This window comes from Biomphalaria glabrata, chromosome 3 (assembly GCF_947242115.1).
Source record: "Biomphalaria glabrata chromosome 3, xgBioGlab47.1, whole genome shotgun sequence".
Taxonomy (NCBI): Eukaryota; Metazoa; Mollusca; class Gastropoda; family Planorbidae; genus Biomphalaria; species Biomphalaria glabrata.
In genome coordinates this window covers 39900441-39921692 of record NC_074713.1, presented here as the reverse complement: position 1 = coordinate 39921692, position 21252 = coordinate 39900441, and the positions used below count along the sequence as shown (strand labels likewise).

General features: G+C 33.7%; 2 protein-coding genes and 1 long non-coding RNA gene across 5 annotated transcripts in view; all 3 read left to right on the top strand.

Moving 5' to 3' along the window:
- LOC106071215 (proteasome activator complex subunit 4-like) overlaps window positions 1-1875 on the top strand; it is a 43842-nt gene extending 41967 nt beyond the window's left edge. Inside the window, exon 46 of the mRNA XM_013231261.2 lies at window positions 113-1875. Within this exon, the coding sequence (XP_013086715.2) occupies window positions 113-247 (135 nt within the window). The 3' untranslated portion in view covers window positions 248-1875. The remainder of the gene's footprint in view (window positions 1-112) is intronic.
- Window positions 1876-4134: 2259 nt separating this feature from the next.
- Window positions 4135-20941, top strand: LOC106071214 (uncharacterized). Its single transcript, XM_013231260.2, has 3 exons — window positions 4135-4395; window positions 17042-17134; window positions 20470-20941. The coding sequence occupies exons 1-3, from the start codon at window positions 4295-4297 to the stop codon at window positions 20585-20587; spliced, it is 312 nt and encodes a 103-aa protein (XP_013086714.2). The 5' UTR covers window positions 4135-4294; the 3' UTR covers window positions 20588-20941.
- Window positions 5125-9340, top strand: LOC129925326 (uncharacterized). 3 transcript variants are annotated; one of them, XR_008777128.1, is made up of 4 exons: window positions 5125-5360; window positions 7478-7584; window positions 7935-8003; window positions 8370-9340. It is a non-coding gene; the product is annotated as an uncharacterized LOC129925326 (long non-coding RNA). The 3 variants fall into 3 exon arrangements; XR_008777127.1 differs by lacking the exon at window positions 5125-5360 and adding an exon at window positions 5987-6271; XR_008777126.1 differs by lacking the exon at window positions 5125-5360 and having other exon boundaries at window positions 7330-7584.
- Window positions 20942-21252: the final 311 nt, after the last annotated feature.

Here is a 21252-nt window from a genome sequence, read left to right as displayed (position 1 = left end):
TTTTGGTGTTGATACAAATAAAGATTTATTTTCTTGTTTGGCTCTAAAAAACTTATGGTGTTGATATTTTTACCATATGCATGATTTTGAAGGGTGTCATTTCTCTCATCAGATGACTGTAACCAAGACACTGTCCAACTTTCGACGCACCCATCATGACAACTGGCATGACCACAAGAGAATGTTCACTGATGACCAGCTGGTCACTTTGACTGACCTACTCATTTCTCCAAACTATTATGCATGATTTGAGATGGTGTGTTTTCTACTTGTACTTTCTGTTATTGGTAAATTGGTCATATAAAACTAGCTCACCAGAAACATCATTGGCATCGAACTAGAGATTTGATAGATAATGTTCAATAGGCATTCAACTCTCTAGAGTACTTCAGTGTCTATCTGCTATTGTGGTTTGGAGAAACAGAAATAATTATACGTTTTTTTTTTCTTTTGAACACTGAATAACTTCTCTTGAAATCAGATTAGTTAAGGTTTGTGTGTGCTGGGCACCTGGGAATGTTTCTGCTCAATCTATTGTTTTGTCAACCTGCCATAGTTTTTATTTTCATTTTTACTAATTATCTCCCTTTGTTAATCTTAGGCAATCTTGCCCATCTTTTTTTTCTGTTTAAAAAATTCATTATGAATTTGTTCTTTTTTTATTTTGTTTTTTTTACCACTTCAGGAGACAATGATAAGGATTCAACTATACAATGATGTATTCAACTCTGGTCTCCCTATTACATCTAGCTAATGTCATATAATCTTTTAAGTTGTTTTTTTTTTTCAAATGTATTCAAGCTTAAGATTTCATTATAAATATCAACTGAAGTCAAGGAAGGAAGTAATATCTTTCTCTCCTTTGTGGAGTTCTGAAAGCAGAAGTTATGAAGTATATTTTATCGGCATTATTTCCTTGTCGGTTTTGTGCAACTTAAATTATTTTTTTTACTCAGATATTTTAGTCATAAAGTATGTTCAAATGCATACACTTGCTTGCTCTAAGCATTTCCTTCATTTCTTAAAATATTATTATCAAAATAGTTGTATTCATTCTGTCTTAGTTTTAGATTATTTAAAACTTTTGGTTAATTTGTCTTTTTTTTCCTGTCTTTTTTATATTTATATTTATTGAGACCTGCAGAATGAAGTATTGTCTTTGTATTGGGGTGTTAAAGGAATTGTTATGTTAAATTTGGGGAGAGTGTATGAAATGTTATATTTATTTTTTTTTTTTCATTTCAAAGAATACTTAAAGAAAGCTTTCAATATGGAGCTATTAAATTCAACAAATATAATATATCTACTTTTTTTTTTCAAATTAAAATTATTTATCACATATATCTACGTACCTTGGGCATGTTACACTCAATTCTATTTGCGTTCTAAGGAGGTCAACTTAATCACCTGTGGACAATACTAATACTCATAGATCTAAAAATGTTTTCAAAGCTGAATATTTATTTGGCTTTGTAAGTAAAAAGTTTTTTTCATTTCTATTTTAAACATCAATTTGTTTACCTATCGGTGATTTCAGTAAAACTTGTTTACCAACTAATTTTACTTGTTATATATATCTGGGTTTTTTTTTTTCTTTGTTATATCTCTTGTGTAATAGTTGCTAATCATAAATGGTGTTTTTTTTTGAGAGACAGAAGACATTAAGTAGGTCGAAGGGATAGTGACATCATTTGGATGTCAATAATGTGTTAAATATTTATCTAGAAACTAGGTTTTTTATTGACTCTATGATGTGATGTGAAAATGGAATGCATAGCATTGCAGCATAATTGAAGCTACTGCTCTATAAATCATGTACACATTGTTGGCTGCTCTATGTACAAGATTTTCAAAATATATATTTCTTTAATTGAACTCATTTTCTTTGGATTTTTGTTTTGTTTTTACTAAGTGTGTGAGAATTTCGATGCTTAATTTCTGCTGGTGAACATTTTTGCTCCGTAAATCTGAATATTGTATATTATATATCTCAATGATAAAATGGTTAACATACCAGATCAGAAGAAAGAAAAATAAGGGAAGCTGTTCATGCAGACAATAGTTTGAAATAAAAGTAAATAAGACACAGAGTTAACAGTCGTGTCGGTAAAAATGTGAAAAATTGAGGTTTAAAGAAAAAAATCAAAACTTAAAAGTTTCTCACTGATAATTTCTAAAAACTCTTGTGGTGGTGGTGGTAAATATGACCCTGTGTGTGTGTGTATTTATATATATATATACATACACACACATATTTGTGTTAGTATAAGACAGTATAAGTCCTCTTTAACATTCTACTGAATAAATACAAAGGAGTTAACTCATACTAAAAGATGATTGGATTAGGTTATATAATTACTTTCCTTTGTCTTGTTTGCTGCTTATTTCGAAGACGAACGCGGTTGAATTGGATAGATCCGCAATAGATCCAAAACTTTATGTGATAATAGGAAGGTTTGCAAAACCCAATAGAATGCTAGATCTATATACTCCAGTCCTAGCTAAGAGACGTTTCGCTATTGGAAGTTGGCGATACAAAAACTAATTTAAAACTTGAAATATGAGAGAGAGAAAGCTAAGGGTTTATTCTACCAACGGGTTATGGATTTCCTGCTATGGAGAACAAACCGTAAAACAAACTGGCACACAATAAAATACTCAGACACAAGAATGGTACATTTCTTATTCTATATGCTAGGACATACGCAGACGGCGAAAAGAAAATCTTAATTGACCACCCGCGGACAATGGTTATGCTTGCCCTGGAAGTGGCAAAATATGTAGGTCACAACTAGGGCGCGTAGCCACGAGAAATACTGCATTCCTCATTAATCTTCGGACTCAAGCCTTATTACTATTATTATTATGTTAGAAATGAATGAGTAGTCATTCTCTGGCGCTGCCAGGGTCGAGTTTCGCTAAAGAGAAACAAAATTCATCGTAGTACCTTTAACAGTTTCCACTGAGGAATTTTCTGGTGATGGGGCAGGTCTGCAGCAGTACCGCCCTCTGACAGGCAACGAAGATGTTCCTAGGAATGTTAAGGGCCTTGAAGGTGTCGTCCTATTAGTACATCAGCTCCTTTCCTTGGTGCCATTAGACTAGAGCATGGAAATAGTTGCCTGAATCAGCTAACAGAGTTTTTAGCTTCTAATTAACATGCACATTAGACTAACACGTGGATACCTGTAGGAGGTAATTATCTTCTCTTTTGAAGGAACGTCTAGACGTCTATAAGTTATACGATAAGATTAGCCAAGATTGTAGCTACAAGAGCGCTCGGTCTTTGACCTCGCTTAAGTTTTATTTTGGTCTATTTACAACCAGTCAACATTTTAGTCTAGGACAGTGATGCACAAAATGTGGCCAGCGGACCACATCTGCCGCGTGATGAAGTTATATGCGGTCACCGAGTTTGTTTTTCATCCCACTGTCGGTCAGAGTGTTACAAGATGATCTGTCATCATCGAGAAGTACATAGAAGTCTAATTCATAAAGCGCTGGTTGTGAGTGTGTATGTGTTTCGTGTGTGAATGTTGTTCGTATATCTATAATGTTATTGTTACAGTAGTTACGCTGAGGTTGTCAATTGTTGTCAAACTGAATTTCCATTTGATTGGATCAATAAAAATGATCTTATCTTATCTTATCTTATAAAGCAACTGAGGCTCAGTTTCATTGGGTGCTGCTTTTTTTTTTTTTGAGCGACCCTTGACAAGCGTGTTGGAAATTAATGCAGGCTACCCCAATCCGCTGAAAATATTTTGGCATTATTTGGTCTAGCTCTTGAGAGATGGAGAGAATCGGCACAATTTTTTAGTCTAGTGACTCTAGTCTATCTAGCCTCAAATCGTTTTAGGACGTAATCGCTTATGGCGATTTGTAGAAAATTTCTAATTTATACTGACAGCATTAATGATTAAACCATCTAACAACACAAACCGCACTAACTAACTGGTTTATGAAAAAGAAAGAGAACTTTTATGACGTCACCTCCGCAAACACAGAAAACATTGCGTTGATTTTTAAATCAATTCAAGCACTCGGACCTTTATTAAATATATAGGTCTGTGTTCATGTGTATTTTTTTTTATTTAGCTCTCTTGTATTCAGAGTTTAAAAAATAGGTGAAAGTGTTTATGTACATATGATACGACACAAGATATTTTGAAATCAGCATAAACTTTTTAGATCTAGATATAGAGCTAGATGCTTATTTAAAAAAAAAAACTACCTAGAAACTATTGACTTGTAGATGGATAAGGTTTATGAATTATGGTTAAGATATTTTTAAATGAAATTGACATACTACGACTTTATCTGGATTCCATTGTTGTTTATATTTACACCTCTCATTGTGATTGGGTATATTACGTCCATATGGTTGGCTATCAGGTAAGATTACTCAGATCTATCTAGGCTTCTAGAGATTTAGCTCCTTGGTTAGATCATTTGTTATAACAGTCTTGGTAGGGGGGGGGGGTCGTGATGATTTTTAAGCCTTGGCTCATTTGCTCAGTCTCTCGGTCCCTTGATATTCAAATAAAGTAACAGTGACAATAAAATACTTTTAAATACTGAATACATTTTACTTAACATTCATAGTGTTATATTATTATTTTGGCATAAATATAAAAATGCGAAAAAAAAAAGAAATGGATGTAAATCTTAGTAGTACGAAAAACATTTCGTTTAATCATGGAACTATACTAATGGAACACCAGCTTCGAGATTTTATGATCAGAGTGCCGTCGCGCATCTTTTTTCGCGCACCATACCAATTTGAAAAATCGATGAGGATGCCAAAGAAGAAATTTACTCCGAGAGCCACTTGGATTGACCTTCATTGAGAGTAAAACTTCCCCACACTATATTTTATTAGATCTGTAAAAACTTTATCCATTTTTTGACTATCTGATAAAATAGATAGAATTTCCCTGAATAAGAGATCGTCACAAAAGATTTTTTTTTAAGGCCACTTCGTTAAAATAGGTGTTTCCAGTACTTCCTCATTTGGGTATTTTACACAAAATCTGGAATTTTTTAAATGTACATGTCATTTTTATCATCTGTCCCGCGTAACCAAACCATCCACTTTTCCCGGTGACCAATGTTCTTAACAAGATATCAAGAGAGAGAGGCTGGTCCATTATTTGCGTAGTCCAGCCAGCTTTTTTTTTTTGACAACCTTTTTTCGTTCTCTCTCATGAAGGATAGGTTTTGAAAATTAGTCTTACAAAATACAATTCCAAACCAACTCATGCAGTTATCGTCTTTTCACACTATTGAGGAGTCATCCTTTTTGCTAGCCAGAGTGTTAATTGGCAAAAGTGAAAAATTCATTTGTTTAATTTTTTAAAGTAAATATTCATAACTATATCTTTTATATAATAATATATTTTTAAAATAATAATCTTTTATATAGACATGCTTTAATAGATCTAATAAATGATTAACTCGGACCTACCAATATGGGTATATAAATACTTAAATCTGGGTATTTAAAATTTCGAATGCGAATTTTTTAAAAACCGAACTTATATATAGATCTAGATCTCTTGTAAAAAATGTATAATATCTAGAATAATATAGATCTAGATCTACAACACCTAGACTAAAGTTAAAGACTAAGGTCTAGATTTATTTAACGTTTTAAAAGATCTACAACACCTAGACTAAAGTTAAAGACTAAGGTCTAGATTTATTTAACGTTTTAAAAAAATCAATAGATCTAATATAGACAGTCATGAGATCCACTCTATTTTATCTAACCCTAGATCTAGACCATATATGAGATCAATAATTGTCAATATGAATATTTATAGATCTAGTCTAGAATAGATCTATCGATCATCTAGTCTGTCTAGTATAGCTATACTTATACACTTTTACAGTTTATGAGTATAGGCCTACTCATACGAGTCATACTGGCTATACCATAGTAGGCCTATAGTAGGCTATAGCCTATAGACACTATAGTATATAGTTAGTATAGTTAATACTTTTTAATAGTAGATCTATCAATTCTATCTAAATCTAGACTTCACTTTCACATCACATTCATACGATTATTGATACAGACAGTGAATGAAACGAATGCAGTGGTCATACAGATTATACTTAAAGTGACGATACTACTTATAGATCTACCAGTTGATAAACATCATCATCATAGATAATAATCTACATCTATAATCATAGTGCCCTTTATTTAGTCAATATAGTCAAGTCAAGATAGTGGAACGTAAACTCGAAGGTTTAATTCAATATGGTATGAGTCTATGAGTTAGTATAAGATCTAATTATTTTGTTACTTTGTATGTGACATTATGTAAATGTCTCAATTAAAATAATTAATATCATCAGCCATATCATTTTAAATATTTAAAAAGTAGACATAGATTTGTATTATATTATAAATAGATAGATTAGATCTACATATAATTTTACAAACTTTAGAAATGATTGATTTTATTTTTTTATTGATAAGCCTTCTAGACTAGATCTAGCATCTCTAGCTAGACTCTAACATGTAGATTGTAGATCTTTGAATTGGATCGATATTCACCTTCCTAAATTGTCTCTAAAGTCTGTAGCTGATTTGAGAGGCCCAACGAGGCAAGACGAGTCTATTAGTACTCTGTCTCTTGATCTATCTAGTAGGCCTACTAAGCTAGTGCATTAGCCATAGTGTAGTCAAATCTTGACAACTAGTCTTCTAGATCTAAGCTTCTAGAATAATTAGATCTAGATCCAGTTTAGATTTAGAATATAAAAGTTTTTACTACCTAAAATACTAAATCTACTGATCTAAATTCTAGATATATAGATCCAGTTCAGATTAGGAATATAAAAATATTCCACTAGCTAAAATTCTAAATCTACTGATCTATACTTAATATGTTAGATATTATATGACATCTACAAAAATTATTATTAAGATATAATTATAGATTCTAGACTAGTTATATATGTACATAAAATATATAAATAAAAGATAAGATTTATGCAGGCCTAGGTCCCATAAATTTATAATTGATCCAGATCTATTAGTAAAAGTTACCTTCGATTGGCAGTTTTACCCAATCTAATCTATACAAGACAATTTATAATCCATGCCTTGCCTACACCCCATATATATTAAATAATAGTTTCCATGCCATACCCAGACCCATGAGTTCATGAAATAATAAATGATGTGGTGTCAAGTTGGATCTATTCCCTGAAATTCAGTACTTAATATAAAACTCACATATCTAGTTAATTATTTGCTATGACACTCTGATAAACTTTGACTTGTGTGATACATATATGTTTCTAATCAGATTTAATTAATGAAGTTTTGGTGCATTTTAACCAGTAATAAGGCTACAAAAGTAGCATCAGGTGTATTCTAACCATTGGTATTTTTCCTGGCAACATTTCTATTCTAGTCTGTGATAAATTATAAATAAAAAAAATGTTTGTAATGTTTCAGTTATTAACAAGTAGAACCATGGCAACCAGTTCTGATGATGTACCAGAATGGCTCAAGGATCATACTTATACTATTTCTACTCTCTGGGCATCCATTCAATATTTAATGTAAGTACTACTATACAATTTTTATTTTAGTTATCTAATAGATATTTTATGATTTGTGTGATTTTCATGGTCAAGCAACATCCAAATATCTGGGATGGAATTTAACATTTTTCTCTAGTTTTTTTTTTTATTTATAACACTCTTAAGCACATTCATCTTTCATGAATGCCTAATATACCTTGACTGTTGTGCAGGCCATTCCTTTACAATAAACTATTAGATGAAAACAGGCAAAATTGTCTGATAATTTGTATGTTTGATACAACAACGTTTTCAATTTAATAATATTATTTTTTTATTTTAATGTTTTCAAAAGAAATTAACCAATATGCCTAATTGTATAATTACAGTTATGTTTGGAAATGCAAGAAAAAGGCATGCATTCCTGAAAAGTCAATGATTGGTTGCACCTCTTAAAGGTAAGGTACTGCAATTTTTCCCTATGTGTACTTTTCTCATAAGCTGAAGTACTTGTATTTTTGAAAAACTAGTTTTCCATGAAAATGTAAATCATAATATATGTTATAGTTGCTTTTAGATTAGTTCAATGTGCATCAAATTAACTGAACATCTGCCTTCACCTATAGTAATAATTCATAACTATTAAGGTCAGGGCCATGTCTACACATTAACGCAGTAGATCTTTTTAGGTACAGACTATTTTTAGAATGGCAAAATTATATAACTATACTTAATAACATATATACGTTTAGCATGGTCAACACATATGTCACACATATTTTTTTTATTTTTTTTTAAATCCAATTATTTATTTTTATAACTAGATAACTTTCTGTTATGAGAAAAGATGAGATTATTGGACTCCTGCATAGCACCACCAGAAAGGAAAATACCATCATGTTGCAAAATAAAAGTCTTGGACCAATTTTAATTTAAGATATATATATTACACTGTAAGCTGTATACATATTTATGTATATCCTGTCATTCAGCCAACAGGTTTGGATTTAGTATTTCTTTAAATCTGTTTGATATTGTACTTGAAAACTATTAATCTGAGCCCCATTAAAACAAGAGGGAGTGCAGTGGATGAGTGGTAAGGGAAATTTTACTTTTTTAAAATTAAAATAAGAATCTAACAAAAGTAAACATATAAAATATGGTGCATTCTCCTTAAAACTAAAACCTGGTGCAAAGGTTTAAAATGTTGGCAAAAAAAAAAGCAACATCAATTAAATATTCTTAATTCCCTTTCCAAAACTTACTGAGAAGAACATGCATGTTGTTCCCTCATAAGTTTCTTGACAGAGGAAATCTTGTTTAAATTAGATTTGAATTAAGCAAATTAAGAAAAAAATTATAATCATTATTTAAAATGGTTGTATCTAAACCTTATGAATTATTTTTCAGTTATAAGTATATTGAAATGAATGGATAATCATGAAATTGTTAAATAATTGCTGCTTTCATTCCATTGACTCAAGAACCATAATTTTTTTTTTATTAATTTCAAAATGATTTTTTTCAAGCAGAGTTCACATAGATCTTGAGTGAAATTTTTCTTTTTTTTGACTAATGCTTCAATTTTATTGTATCATTAGTTTTTTATTTTTATTAACCAGAATATTTTAAAAATGAGTACACTATTTTCATGTAATAATGTAAATTGGTATTCACACATCAAAATACGCTATAATCTTTAGGCCATATAGATTTGGATAAATATAAATAAACTTGCTTCAATACATTGTAAATGTATATTGTTTGGATAAGAATAAAGTTTTTCTGTAGACAATTATTGTTCAAGATTTGTTGATGCTCCTGCTTAATAAATTATATATACAGGTCATTAGTTTTAACACACTACTGACAAGAAAAACTGGTCGCCCCCACTTCCATTACATAGATGTAATAAAACGTGACCTCAAATCAGTGAACATCAATACTGACAATTGGGAAGACATAGCTTTAGACCGCAACAGATGGAGAGAGACAGTGACCAAGAAAGCTATGGACAGTGAAAGTACATGGGTCTCAGCTCAGGAAGAAAAATGTACAATCCGAAAAACGGCCAGCTCCTCTACCACCGAAGCATTGGCCACCTTAACCTGTGCTATCTGTGGACGGGAGTGTCTCTCCAAAATAGGGCTCCACAGCCACATGAGGAAGTGTGCTCTGAGATGAAACCTTAGTCTTTCTACGACTGAAGGAGGCCAATGATGATGATACAGGTCATTAGTTTTTACACGTCTGATAATAAATGACAGTACAAGTTATTGAATGAAAATTTGTCATTATTTCAGCTGCTTTAGGCCTACATCAATGTGAGGTACCAGTACTTTGATTGTGTCATATAACAATTTAAAGCAACATTTTGAAATTAATAGTGTGTAGATTTGACAGTTAATACATTTAAGTGATGGGCTGTGATCTGCATGAATTGAGAGCTGATCATGTATTGAATTTGTGTTTTTGATCTTTACTTCAAGTGAATGTTAATGAACAATTAATTTTTAATGAATAAATAATTTAAAAATAAATACAAAGAAACCATAAACATCTACTTTATTTTAATAATTTTTTTTCATCAGAACAGAATTTCCAACTTTGCATTCTTAAAATAAAATATAATTTATTTAGAGTAGAGTCAGAACACAAAATCATAGTTTTGAAATTAAGCTAAGCTGTGATCTCTTATAAACATTTGTATATAGACTACACATAATTTAACTATTATTTTTCATCAAATTGCAGGAACTAGTACATGTACTTATGCATATTTGACAATAAAAAACCTTAGTCAATGAAATAGTAATACTAGTAAATGAGATAAAAGTAAACTAAATATCATCAATGCTATTGAAGCCACACTTGTTTCTTTTTATCTTGTTTGGTGGACTGCAATTAAAGTTGCTATTAATTTTACTGATCGTCTTAGCTGAAATGCCAGTGTCGTCTCTTTGAATCCTAAGCTTATTTTCTTGGTTACTGGAAGTCCAGATGTTTGGAGTTTCATTTTAAACACCTATACTTTCCGAAATGGCCTTCCGATAGGCAAAACCTATTTGCCTAACATGTCATATGCACATAAAGAGGTACCACAGAAATGCTTTAAAGACAAGCTTAGGCACCAACTTGCTTTAACTGACATAGAATAAGAGAGCACCTGGTTGCATACAGCTTCAGAATGAGACAGCTGAAGGTCACTTACAAAGGTGTGGTATACACCAATGAAAATTAATTGCCGAGGGTAGACGGCAAAAAGAAAAAAACAACTGATTCTACCACAGGTGGATAATGGTTATGCCTGTGCTCAGTGTGGCATAATATGTAGGTCACAGCTGGGGCTGAGTAGCCACTGGAAACATAGCATTCCTCATAAGTCTTCGGAATCAAAGACAAGCCTATCATTTTTGTAGAATAGTTTGTAGCTTCTTTAAATGCATGAGATGCCGTCACAAATGACACAACTCCTCTGTGAGTTTGATCATAGTTTGATGGATTATAAACATCTTACTTCTTTGCCTTATATTAAATGGTCAATCTGTCTGTTCCACTAGGTACTTGCGTTTATCTAAATATCATTGATGTATCGTAACATGTCATCAAAATAAAAACTAGAATCTCTGCAACTGGTTTACAAGTCATCAATAACACTTGCCATTTTAAAAAAAACAACAATTTAGATTACTCAGAATTACTGATTAGTCAAATTAGTGACTGATTATTCGATTCATTTAGGCCTATAATTTTTTTTATGTGAATATATAATGATCCTTTACACTTTGTGACTTTACTAGTAGATCTATACTTTGGAGTAGACTTGTTTGTTGAGCTAAAGTCGGAAGTACACATTGAATTTTACTGTGATCTAGTAATCATCTAGTCAAATGTAGTGATCTACTACTAGTAGTAGTACTAGATCTAGATCATACTAGATGTAGAGTCTAGTAGTAGAGAGAGTAGGCCTATCACTATCTCATCTGTCATATCGTGATCAGTAGGTGGCTGAAGTTTTATAAATCTATTCCATGACAAAAACCCTGGCTAGATTTAGATCTACTGGTCTAGACATCTAGATCTAATTAGAATTAAACTAGAAAACTGAATTAGAGAAGTAGCTTTCTGGATCTAGAACTATAACTATAATCTATATTATTAATATTAGATCTAGTTGCGTCGAACGCTTAATTTTTGGTTGTTGTTTTTAATAAATGCACATAAAATACATTGTATTTTGGCAATAAAAATACCCAGTTGGTAGTCAAGTAATTCTAATAATTAATTAATGAATGACTCTATCAGTATTTGTTTTAGATCTATCAGATTCATATGACTTATTATTTATACTTATTTTATATCATTCGTCCAAGAAAATCTAGCTCTAGATCTATTTCATTTTAGATTAGGCTATAGTTTTTTTTTTTGTTTTTATTTTTTGTCATTTTATTTAGGCTACAATATTATCAAGATTAACTTTTTCTTTGTTTCCCACGAGACGTGTATGCCTATAGCCTAGTCCTTTCGATAATAAAAAAAAACGATTAGAAGTGCGTAGCTTGGAGTGTCAAAACTGTATTAGGCCTCCTATTTTTATTTCGTGCAATTTAATATATCGTAACAAATACGCATTTAGCGGAACGGTAGACAGGTCTTCATCCAGATTTAGTGTAAATAAACCAAACACAGAAACACTGAAAGATTGTATTTTCGGAATTTAGATTCTATTTTTTGGAAAATAAGTGGCATTTTATAGGGCGATCGAAAAAAATAACTTTTGTGACGATCTCTTATTCAGGGAAATTCTATCTATTTTATCAGATAGTCAGAAAATGGATAAAGTTTTTACAGATCTAATAAAATATAGTGTGGGGAAGTTTTACTCTCAATGAAGGTCAATCCAAGTGGCTCTCGGAGTAAATTTCTTCTTTGGCATCCTCATCGATTTTTCAAATTGGTATGGTGCGCTAAAAAGATGCGCGACGGCACTTCGATTCTCTTTGTCTTTGTAAAAAACTCGAAGCTGGTGTTCCATTAGTATAGTTCCATGGTTTAATGATCATCGTGAAGATTATTTTTGTGACACTAGTGACGGGTGGTGAAGACATTTTCTTAACTGTCATTTCTAATTCCAAATCTCATCTAGTCACAATCTAGTGTTTGAAGAACTACTTAAGCAATGACGTGCAAACGTAGAAACGAGGTCATAAACCTTTTGGGCAATTTAGTTGTTACCGAGTAAAAATAAGATCCGATTTAACTTTTCTCTATAAATGATGACATTACACTCATTTAAAAAGCTGGATTGGATTAGCATGAATATCTGATAGTGTTTGTTTTGTTAATCTCCTTGACGAAATACTCAAAGTTATATAAATAGTATTACTGGAATTGTCTGGGATAACTGACATTTCGTATTTAATACTAGACTATAAGAAATTTTTAGAAAAAAAAAACACTTTAATTTTCTTGAAATAAACTAAAAGTTCTTAGCTATAAGCAGGGGCGGACTGGGTATCAAAATCGGCCCGGGCATTACCATATAAACCGGCCCACAAATGGCATGTCATATATTTTCGGTGTGGGGGGATTTTTACCCGTATAGCCAGTCCGCCCCTGGCTATAAGGTGTCTTCATCATAAAGTGGACAGAACAATAATCTTCGGGCATTACTTCAACCAAAGCACACGCTTGCTCAATTTTCTGTGCCAACCGCAACTTTGGAACGCCATCAGCAGAGCTCGACAAGACACGGATTTCTATGACGTGGTAACAAAATATATATGTTTTTACTCACATCAAATCTAGATGAGCGCTTCCATGCTTGAATAGGGCGAGTTTTATTTATTGGACACTCACTATTGTCTTACAAGGTAGTCTTCAAAGCATGAAGGTCTAAAAGCTTACACATTTTAATATGCTGCATGTGTTAAGACAAATTACTTTGTGCTCACTAAATGAAATGCTAAACAATTGAAGTCGGGCTACAAATACGAGATGTTGATATTGTTCTGATTGTCAAGTCTACAAGTGTGAACGCAAAAAAAAAAAAGTTTGAAGTCGAACAGCATAATAAACATAGGGGCCTACATCTCATGGTCAACTGGAGACTATTTATAATGAAGTAATTAGAGAAATTACTTTGATACAGGAACATTGAGTCTCAATCATGGAGTGTTGATCCACACCAATGTCTTCAATACAATATTGGACTGGCTTTTTGTAATATAGACAACTATTTTTTATCATTAGATATGTTTTGTTAATGTCAACATTGGCGATATTAACATCTAGTGGCTACCGGTGATGACAACCTAGTAGCCAGTAATATTGACAATCTAGTAGCCAGTGGTATTGACAGTCTAGTAGCCAGTGATATTGGCAATCTATTAGTTACTGGTGTTGAGAGTCTAGTTACACTAGTAGCTACTGGTGTTGAGAGTCTAGTTACACTAGTAGCTACTGGTGTTGACAGTCTAGTTACACTAGTAGCTACTGGTGTTGACAGTCTAGTTACACTAGTAGCTACTGGTGTTGACAGTCTAGTTACACTAGTAGCTACTGGTGTTGACAGTCTAGTTACACTAGTAGCTACTGGTGTTGACAGTCTAGTTACACTAGTAGCTACTGGTGTTGAGAGTCTAGTAGCCAGTGATATTGACAATCTAGTACCTACTGGTATTAACAATCTACTAGCCAGTAATATTGACAATCTAGTAGCCAGTGATATTGACAGTCTAGTAGCCAGTGATATTGACAATCTATTAGCTACTGGTGTTGACAGTCTAATAGCCATTTATATTGACAGTCTATTAGCCAGTGATATTGATAATCTATTAGCAACTGGTGAAATCTGTCTTTGTAGCACTTGCTCTGTGCGGAAAAACAAATTGTTGTTGTATCACTTGGGGTAGGTCTATGGGTAGGTCATGGGTAGGTCTATGGGTAGGTCTATGGGTAGGTCTATGGGTAGGTCTATGGGTAGGTCTATGGGTAGGGCTATGGGTAGGTCTATGGGTAGGTCTATGGGTAGGTCTATGGGTAGGTCTATGGGTAGGGCTATGGGTAGGGCTATGGGTAGGTCTATGGGCGAGGTCCTGTGCAGTTTTACATTTTGCAACACAACGTTTCTTGGCCTGCAGAACGTTTATATTGACCTCCATGGTGGGATCTCCAATTAACTTCTCGACTTTCAGTTCTGTTTTTTTTTTTTTTAAATAATTATTTCAATGTGGTAGAGTCGCCTCGTTTATGTCAATGGCACAGTGCTAAATATAGAAACTTTGTTTCAGAGAGAACTTTGTGCTGAGTTGACGTCTTCCTCGTTCAGCGTGTCAACACGAGGCTGGTCAATGTTTCCTTTTTTTTGACATGCAACATTTCGATGTCAAGTTTGTTTGTGCGTGTGTGTGTCTGTGTGTGTGTCTGACAATTGTATTCAACTTAAATTGTGGTCACGGTCAAACGATGCTGAAAAGTATTTCCAATCAAATCCTATGTCTCACAAGCATGGGCGTAGCAAGGATTTTTTTTCGGGGTGGGGGGTGTTTCCATAAAATTGTAGATTCCTCGCCATTACTAGCAATGGGGTCTAGGGGAGCGCTAGGAGTTCCCCTAGCGCGCGCCGCCAAGCACTACTACTGATATTGAAAGCCAAAAAAATGCATATTCTGAGGTATCTACACTGCATTTTCCTGCTATTAAAAAGTTTTATTTCAAAAACCTAATGTGCTATTCTTACTGACTTAGACCCTCCCGCGCCGTTCGGAGCATTTGAAGTCAAGCTGTTTCCATAAAAATCTGTCACTGGTAATGTCTGAAGCCTCTTCCCACCTGCCATGAGGACCTCAATGAATGAGTGGCGTCAAGTTGTACTAGGATATCATTGCAACTCTTCTTATGCGTAATTCATTTTATCGGAGAACATGTCCCGCAAACCTCATGCGTCGCTCTCTCACAATCTTACTAAGGGGTCGACTCCCAGTTCGGCATAGGATTTCCTTGATTTAAACCCGATCTCTATAACTGACTCCTAAAGTCTGTCTTAGCCATCTTTGTTGAGCCACATTTAGTGTTTTTCAATTTCCGCAGATGACTATTCACTGCAGTTTATTAATGGAGCCCTGCCACTGGTAAAAATGTGTAACCTCTCTTGAATACGCTCTTGGAATTAAGTGACTGTAGTTTGCTTTAGATTTTATATCGAAAAGAGAAGTTTAATCGTCAAAATCATCTGTTGGGAGTTTTCCACCTCAAAATGCTCTGTAGGGGGATCTTAAACTCAAAACCATCTGGAGGGGTTTTAAACTTTAAAAAAAAAAGCCATCTGTAGAAGAGGGGTTTAAACTCAAAACCCCGATTGGATTGGCTACGCTCAAATAATTTTAGTGAATAATTTGCTTTTTTTTTTATATTGAAGAGGTATTTTTAGCATTAAACCCCTCTGAATGGGGGTTTAAACTCAAAACCCCTATTGGGATTTTGGCATCATAGCATTTTGAGTGCGTAATTTTTTTTTCTTACACTGAAGATGTATATTTTAGCCTCAAACCCCCCTGGCGGGGGGTTTAAACTCCAATCCCCTTTGGCTACGCTCATAGATTTTAGAGTGAGTAATTTGCTTTTATTTATATTGAAGAGGTACTTTTTAGCTTTTAACTCAAAACCCCTTTGACTACACTCATAACATTTTGAGTGTATAATTTGCTTTGTTTTTATTATTAAAGAAGTATTTTTTACCTTCAAACCCGCTGAAGTGGGGTTTAAACTCAAAACTAAATCAAAACCCATTTAGCTACGCTCATAACATTTTGAGTGCGTAATTAGCTTTTTTTATATTGAAGAGGGCGTTTATCGTAAATTTCGGAGGGGGTTTTAAAATCAAAATCTCCCTTAACGGTGCTCTTGGAATAAGGGGATTTTCGTTTGCATTTTTGTTTTGTTTTGTTTTATAGAAGAGAAGGGTTAACTGCAAAAACACCAAGTAGGGGGTTTAAAACTCAAAACCCCTGGTAGGGGGTTTAAAACTCAAAACCCCTGGTAGGGGGTTTTAAACTCAAAACCCCATTGGTTGTGCTGGGGCAAGTGATGGTTTAGTTTTAAAATCTCACCTAAAATAATCAAAATCAAAGCAAAAAATCAGTCACTAAATTCCGATCCCCCCCCCCCACCGAAGGGGGGATTTTATTTCGGGGGAATGGGTGGTTGAACCCCTCCCCCCCTGGTAACGCCCATGCTCACAAGTATTTCCAATCAAATCCTATGTCTCGTAAGTATTTCCAATCAAATCCTATGTCTCACAAGTATTTCCAATCAAATCCTATGTCTAACAAGTATTTCCAATCAAATCCTATGTCTCACAAGTATTTCCAATCAAATCCTATGCCTAACAAGTATTTCCAATCAAATCCTATGTCTAACAAGTATTTCCAATCAAATCCTATGTCTAACAAGTATTTCCAATCAAATCCTATGTCTCACTTTATCTTTGGACTAGGAAATGTCTGCGAGTTAGAGAAAGACGACGAGCTAGGCGTACTTCAAAAGCTGTAGGCCTGACCAAAGAAGAAGTCAACCGTCCCAGCGAAATGTAAGTTGTGGAATTGTTAGTGATTCAAAGACGAAATAAGTATCTACATAAAATTAAAATGTTACCGATAACCAACACCACAAGGACATAGCACCGAACCGGAAGTAATTTATCATTTTAAAAATTAATCCTCAATATCATTTAAAATATTAAATATATAATGTAAATATCTAACCAAAAGAATCTCATAGATTGGGCATCCAGCACTATCAAGTTTTTGTGGTAATTTAATGTTAGCATCTAGCGTTATCAAGCTTTAGTGGTAATTTAATTTTAGCGCCAAAATCATCTAACGCTAGCATGAAATGTCTCTTGTTTTAGCTCCCAACACAATTTCCTTTTCACGTGTATAATTTTAGCCTAATTCTATAATTCTAGCACCCATAAGCATTTAGTTTAGCCCTCATAAACATCTATAGGCATTTAGTACTAGCCACCCATTAACATCTAGCTTTAATGTCAATTAATATTTAGTTTAAGTATTCATAAACATCTAGTTTAATACGAATAAAGATCTAGTTTTAGCACCAATTAATATTTAGTTTAAGTATTCATAAACATCTAATTTAATACGAATAAAGATCTAGTTTTAGCACCAATAAACATTTAGTTTTAGCACCAATAAACTTTAATTTTAACACATCTAGTTTTAGCATCCATAAACAAATAGTTTTAACTTTTAGTACTTACCACAACCAGCTTATCACCCATCACAAGGCTTTATTTTATAATATTTTTCTCGATAAATCGAATTGATGAACAGCCATGTATCTCTAATTTATCTGACTATAAATAAACAAGATATTCTCACTGAAATGAAACCCTAAATTCTGTCCTGAGCTAGCTAATGCTATAGAGATGTGTACACTTGCAGACAATTGGTCTATCCAGTGTACAAGATGAAGGAAGTGTTGACAAGTTTTAATACAGTTTTCTTTGGAAAGTTAGAGGATTTTTTTTTTATTTCTTTAGCTCCGTAGAATCAAATTGTATAAACTTTTCCTTTTGTTAGCTCCATGAAGCGTCCTTGACTTTGTGTCGTGTCGATAACAGGAACTATATTGAAATAAACCTGATCTTGGTTTTTCAACTGACTGGTTGTTTTTTGTGTTGTTCGTTGTTTTCTGTACATTCAGATTTAACATTAGACAATAACAAAGAAAAAAGCCTCGAGTAGAATTAAATTCAGGAATGGCGTGTTTTTAGTTTTGAACTAAATATATCAATAATGAAAACATAGATCTATAATAATCTATTTCTATAAAAAGCTAGTAATCATAGACCTATACATAGACACTTGGAAAGGCTTCTATGTTATCTATTGCACATTTACGCAACGAGAACTTTTTTGTCAGATAAAGCCGTTTTTTTTTTTAAAGTATTTTTTTTTAGACCTCCGTGTCTAGTTTGATTTAGAGTTCTAGAACATACATGTGTACTATTGTCATACAGGTGTACTATTGTCATACAGGTGTACTATTGTCATACAGGTGTACTATTGTCATACAGGTGTACTATTGTCATACAGGTGTACTATTGTCATACATGTGTACTATTGTCATACAGGTGTACTATTGTCATACAGGTGTACTATTGTCATACATGTGTACTATTGTCATACAGGTGTACTATTGTCATACATGTGTACTATTGTCATACAGGTGTACTATTGTCATACAGGTGTACTATTGTCATACATGTGTACTATTGTCATACAGGTGTACTATTGTCATACATGTGTACTATTGTCATACATGTGTACTATTGTCATACATGTGTACTATTGTCATACATGTGTACTATTGTCATACATGTGTACTATTGCCATACATGTGTACTATTGTCATACATGTGTACTTTTGTCATACAGGTGTACTATTGTCATACATGTGTACTATTGTCATACATGTGTACTATTGTCATACAGGTGTACTATTGTCATACAGGTGTACTATTGCCATACATGTGTACTATTGTCATACATGTGTACTATTGTCATACATGTGTACTATTGCCATACATGTGTACTATTGTCATACATGTGTACTATTGTCATACATGTGTACTATTGTCATACAGGTGTACTATTGTCATACAGGTGTACTATTGTCGTACAGGTGTACTATTGTCATACAGGTGTACTATTGTCATACAGGTGTACTATTGTCATACAGGTGTACTATTGTCATACAGGTGTACTATTGTCATACAGGTGTACTATTGTCATACAGGTGTACTATTGCCATACATGTGTACTATTGTCATACAGGTGTACTATTGTCATACAGGTGTACTATTGTCATACAGGTGTACTATTGGACCTGATCTTTGTAATGTTTCATCTTGCGCCACGCAGAACGTGAAAGTACATTTTCAACCCTTTCCTTCAGGATTTCGACTTAAATTTAGATCTAACAGTAAGAGCCGACGGAAGTCATAAACAAAATCTTTCTGCAAAGAAATGCCTATCTGTATATATGTCCAGAGGCGTAGCTTGTGTGTGGGGGAGAGGGGTGAATTTGAAAATCCCCCCGGGACCCCACTTGATAGGGGCCCCCAAACGAGTGTTGTTGTTTTTTACACTATATTGTTATAACCTTGCCATGCACACCGCCATCCAAGATAATGCAGAAGGTGCGCACTGTTAGAAACCAGACTAAGAAGGTTGTTGACTTTAGGCAGAAGAGAACTGGTATGAAGAGGCTGGGCTCAAGGCAGACGTCTTATGTAGGTGGGATGTAAATAAACATCTATATCTTGTTGAGTTGCCTCCCTTCAGTTATTACAATATATTAAATATTGCGCAAAATGCAGGGCCCACAAAGAGGTCAAGCCCCACGGGCCCCCAAAAGATGGCTAATTCTTAGCTACATACACATTCCTCGTTCCATATGCTAGGACAAATTTGTACAAGTGCTCCTTCTTCCCTAGTGATGTTAGAGCATGGAATGACTTAGCAGAATTTAAGTCATTGGCTAACATGCATGACTAGCCGCATGACGCGTAGGACGTAATCATCTTCTGTTTTTGAAGTAACGTCTGTATTATAAGAAAATTTCTATCAATTATATTTCAGAATGTTTGCACCTTTCGTTTATCTAGCAAGCGTCTTGATTTACGAGTTAGGGAGAAAACTAGCACTCAATTGTAGTAGGAACAAATAGCCTATCAAAAATATGTGTTGCCAAAACTGGACAACTAATACATATCAACCAAACTGAATCCTAAACCTAAGTTCTGTCACAGTGTGTTCCTTAACTGTTAACTCAAGTTTATCTTCGTACGTCGTTACAGCGACTCTAGCTTTAAGAAGTCATCACTAACTCTCATTGCAGGATTAATCCCAAAGGGTTGAATGAAAGTCAAGTCAAGTCAAGTCATGATTTGTTGGTTAGTCAAGATACAGTAGAACCAACTACTTCAAACAAAGAAATGGCCATGAAGTCTTCTTGATATGATTGTAGTGAAGACAATAAATGAATGTCAGAAAATAGAAAAAAATAGATGCAAAAGTATGTTTACTGAAAATATTTAAGGAATTAAAACTTAATAAATTGGTGTGATATAATTTCTATATAATACATACAATTACGACAATCGGCGTTAGTGATTTATGTAGGCTGTGTTTTAATTATAGAAATTCTATACTATTATGATTTTTAACATTCACTGCATTAAATTATATTGATACTCTTGGAGTCCTTGAGTTACCCACACTATTGTTTGGACCTACGTTAATATATGACAGTGACACCCTCATTGGACCAGCTCCTTGACGTTTTTGTTGCACTAATTCTGTAAGGCTTGGCTCATTTTTGGAGCGTCGCTTGACAGGTCAGCCTCGATGTCACAGACGTGAGAGACGTGTTGCCAGATTGCAAACTCTATGCCAGATTGTCTAGGTTAGAAAACTGCTACGAAATGTAAACATATACACAGGTAACCCTGCTGGACCAAATAAAAAGCGTAGCTATTTCCTTTCTGTCCCGATAGAGAACAGCATCGGACAGATAAGTCAACTATAAGCCTATTTTTGTTTGTTTTGTAGCTGGTCTAGACCTTGTGGGATTTACATGCTACATTTTTTGTCAACATTGTTATCGGTTCTTTATTTCTGT